The sequence below is a fragment of the Propithecus coquereli genome, unplaced genomic scaffold (assembly GCF_000956105.1).
Source record: "Propithecus coquereli isolate 6110/MARCELLA unplaced genomic scaffold, Pcoq_1.0 Scaffold838, whole genome shotgun sequence".
NCBI classification, from domain to species: domain Eukaryota; kingdom Metazoa; phylum Chordata; class Mammalia; order Primates; family Indriidae; genus Propithecus; species Propithecus coquereli.
Window position 1 is genome coordinate 452,247 of NW_012154596.1, and position 4,427 is coordinate 456,673.

The 4,427-nt window shown below is 53.0% G+C and overlaps 1 protein-coding gene across 1 annotated transcript in view; it reads left to right on the plus strand.

Annotated features, from left to right (window-relative positions):
• Positions 1-3,879, plus strand: part of LOC105825956 (zinc finger protein 665-like) — a 42,979-nt gene extending 39,100 nt beyond the window's left edge. Inside the window, exon 6 of the mRNA XM_012663856.1 lies at positions 3,584-3,879. Within this exon, the coding sequence (XP_012519310.1) occupies positions 3,584-3,879 (296 nt within the window). The remainder of the gene's footprint in view (positions 1-3,583) is intronic.
• Positions 3,880-4,427: the final 548 nt, after the last annotated feature.

Below are 4,427 nucleotides of genomic sequence, written 5' to 3' on the forward strand. Positions count from 1 at the left end.
TCGCTCTTGCTCAGGCTGGTCTCGAACTCCTGAGCTCAAACAATCCACCCGCCTCGGCCTCCCAGAGAGCTAGGATTACAGGCGTGAGCCACTGCGCCCGCCCTGTCCAGGCAGTTTTCTACCTTTGCTTCCGCCCCTCTCTTTGCCAGGTCTGCAACCCAGCCCAGGTTCTCCTGACCTGGACCCAACCGCCCCCAGTCTCCCCTCTTCCGGCTCCTACACCGCTACCCTCCAAAACTCCCTCCGCCTTTTCCAATCCCCCTGACTCTCTCGTCTCTCCCCCTCCTCTGCACCCACCTTATCCCGGCCATAGTCCCAAATCCCTGTCGCCGCTGGCCTCCCCGGTCAGCCATCACACACGCTCGCACGGCAACCCTCCAGGCCCAGCCCTCCTGTGCCCGCTCCGCGAGGTCGCCGGGGCTGAAGGGGTTGCTCGGGTCCATGTTCCCTTCTCTCTCTCTGATCTCTCTCAGATTAAAAAGCGCCTGGGATCCTTTTCCAATAACCCTACCGCTTACACCAAAAAATTCCGATATCTCACTCAGGCCTATGACCTCGCTTGACATGACATCTTTGTTATCCTTTCTTCCACCCTGACTACTGACAAAAAGGAACGGGTCTGGACGGCTGCCCAGGGCCATGCTGACCAGGTCCACCTCACTGATCACACCATGCCACCAGGTGCGGAGGCTGTTCCCCAAAATGAACCAGAATAAAACTATCAGCCAGACACCCAGGCAGGCCAGGAAGGCAGGAGACAGTGAGACCGCACACTGCAATGCGTCCTCGCTGGGCTCCAGGCCGCTGCCCATTACGCAGTCAATTATGACAAGCTGAGGGAGGTCACTCAGAGGGCAGATAAAAACCCAGCTGCCTTTCTGAGTCGCCTCACAGACGCCCTTGTCCAATACACCCGCCTAGACCCCACCTCAGAGGCTGGGGCCATGGTCCTGGCAACCCACTTTATCACTCAGTCCTCTTCCAATATCCAAAGAAAGCTCAAAAAGGTGGATCAGGGCCCTCAGACCCCACTTGGTGACCTAGTAAATGTGGCGTTTAAGGTTTTCCATTCTCATCATGACCAGGCAGAGGTCCAAAAGGAAGCCCATGCTCACCAGAAGGCTCACTTGCAGGCCTTGGTTGCAGCTCTGCAGCTGGCAGGGGTCGGTGGTCCGGGAAGACCTGCGACACCAGCTAGACCCTCTGAGACCACCTCTCCCGGCAAGTTCTTCAAGCGTGACAAAGAGGGCCACTGGGCCAAACACTACTCGCAGCCACAGCCACCCACTAAGCCATGTCTGGCATGCTGTCAAGAGGAACACTGGAAAAGTGACTGCCCTTCTGGCCCAGGGTCCGGAGGGCCAGCCCTTCCATCCCTAGACCTGCCGACGGCAATGTTGGGCTTGGCTGCCAATGACTGACAAGACCTCAACTCGACGACCCTGATCACCCTCGCCGAGTCCAGGGTAAAAATCAAGGTAGCAGATAAAGCAGTGTCCTTTTTAGTCAACATGGGGGCTACCTACTGTGTCCTGTCCGCTTTCTCTGGTCCCACTTATCCTTTCCAGGTCTCCGTCATGGGGATTGATGGCTGCCCGTCCTCTCCTTGCACAACCGGGCTGGTGACATGCTGGCTCAATAAACGCCCCATCACACACTCTTTCCTTGTAGTGCCTATATGTCCCATTCCTCTTTTAGGGCATGACATACTAGCCAAGATAGAGCCCATGCTTAGCTTCTCTTCGGGACCCGCTTGCCTACTACTACTCTCTTTACTGCCCGCTACATGTGTTTACCAAGGTGATTCCCCTCCACTCCTGCTGCCTGCTCAGGAAGTGGACCCCCGGGTGTGAGACACCTCCATTCCCACTGTCGCCTCTCACCACACCGCCGTCCTTATCCAGCTCAAGGATCCATCCTCTCTCCCTTCATGACCTCAGTTTCCCATCTTGTCTGCACACTGCAGAGGTCTCAAGCCCATCATTGACCGCCTTTTGCAGACAGGCCTCCTCGTTCCCACTAACTCTCCCTACAATACCCCAATCCTGCCTATTAAAAAGCCAAACGGCTCATACCACCTGGTCCAGGACCTCAGGTTCATCAACGAGGCATTCATTCCGATACGCCCTGTAGTCCCAAACCCTTACACCCTGCTCTCTTGTATACCATCTTCCACTACCCACTTTTCTGTCCTGGACCTCAAAGATGCCTTCTTTACTATCCCCTTAGACCCAGCCAGCTACAATCTCTTTGCCTTTACATGGAAAGATCCTGACACAAACACATCAAGACAACTCACTTGGACTGTCCTGCCCCAGGGGTTTCGGGACAGCCCCCGTCTATTTGGTCAGGCTCTGGCCCAGGACCTACTCCAGTGTCCCTTACAACCTAGCACCATCCTCCGATACATTGATGATCTGCTACTCTGTAGTCCCTCTCTACAACACTCCAAGACTCACACTGCCTCTCTACTCAACTTTCTTGCATCTAAGGGCTATCGGGTATCCTCCTCTAAGACTCAGCTGTCTACACCCACTGTCACTTACCTTAGACTTCGTCTCACCCCCACTTCCCATCATCTCACTATTGATCACCAGCAGGCTCTTCATGACCTTCAGCCACCCACCATTGCCGAGCAGATTCTGTCCTTCCTCAAGTTTTTCAGTGTCTTCCAACACTGAATCCCCAACTTCTCTCTCCTTGCCAAACCCCTCTGTCTGTCTAGCCCAGTCTCCTTCCCTCAACCTGGCTACCTTACTCCCTATTCCTAGCCTGGAGCTAGGCACACATCATTGTCCGGAACTGGTCAATGCCTTGATGGGGCCCAGACCAGGCCTCTTTGATCAACCCCTGCCTGATACAGATCTCACCCTGTTTGTCGATGATAACTCCACTCAGAGAGTTGATGGCAGATGACATGCAGCTTATGCCATAGTCTCTGCCTCCCAGACACTTAAGGCTTGTTGGCTCCCTCTGGGCACCACGTCCCAAAAGACTAAACTCATTGCCCTCACCCGTGCACTGCACTTAGCCAGAGACAAGACTGTAAATATACATACGCTCTATGCTTCCCTTATGATCAGTCAACTAGCTATTACCTCCGTGACACTAACATTTATGGGGGCTGCCCATACTCCACCTGCCGCATCCAGAGAAAGGTAAAGGCAAAGACATATTTTACTCCACTGGCAATGGATTCTTATTGGACATCTCTGATCCTCAACACCAGGCAAACTGGCATCACCAATAAACTATATTGAAACAAGACACTACTCCACTCTGCAGGACACCCTCCACATTAGTCGGGAATATGTCTTACTGCCCCAAAGCCTTCAAACACACATACAGGTATCCTCCAACATTCTCCAAACAGAACAGGCCCTGGCCAGCCACCTGTCCCCTAAACCCCGAACCTCCTCCCTCTCTTCCTTTTTGGACATCATCCAGTTTACCTTCACCTTCCTAAATTCCTCTGCAATAGTCCCCAACATATCCCATTCCTTTCTCTACATCTCTCTTCAATGGCCGTTACTAGCTGCAATACCTTTAAAATCTTATGCTCCCCCATTAACCCCCTCTCCAGTGCTCAGCTGTTCTTCACCTCTCCCTCATATTCCCTTATGGGAACCTGAGCCAACAGGCCAGCCCTGTGCAGACCACATTTACTACCTCACCTCTCACACTGATCCTAACCTACAGCTTCATGGCCACTATCTCACCAACCATACTGTCAATGCAACTACTTCCTCTGCCTCAGGACAATTCTTCTGGTGCAATGGAATTCTTGCCCGCTGCATTGATGCCTCCACACCAGGCCCTTGCTTTCCAGTCATGATAGTTCGCCAACTGACCCTTTACGGTGAGGCAGAGTTTAGATGACTTCTCCCGGGTCCCCGGCCATGGCAGGCCATCTTCCTGCCCATCATGGTCGGCCTCACTCTGGCCTTGTCCATCGCCGCCTCTGGGGTGGTGGGAGGGGATCTTGGTCACAATATGATCTCAGCCCAGGACTTTACAGACAAACTACAAATAACACTGGAGACCACCTCCGCTTCCCTAGCTTTGCTACAAAGACAACTCACCTCCTTAGCCCAGGTAACACTCCAAAACAGGAGGGCCCTGGACCTGTTCATGGCTGAAAAAGGAGGGACCTACATCTTTCTACACAAAAAATGCTGTTACTATGTAAACAGGTCAGGCCTCATAAAACAAAACATAAATAAACTGTCCAACCTGAGTGAAGATCTCCACAACCACCACCACCAGGACTCGTGTACATTCAGCTGGCTACAATCCCCTCTAGCTGCCTGGTTGCTCCCCCTTCTAGGGCCCATTATGATCATCTACCTAATTTTTCTTTTCACTCTTTGCCTCCTACAATTCCTCCAACGCCGGCTGCAGGAACTCTCCCAGGTGGCTGTCAACCA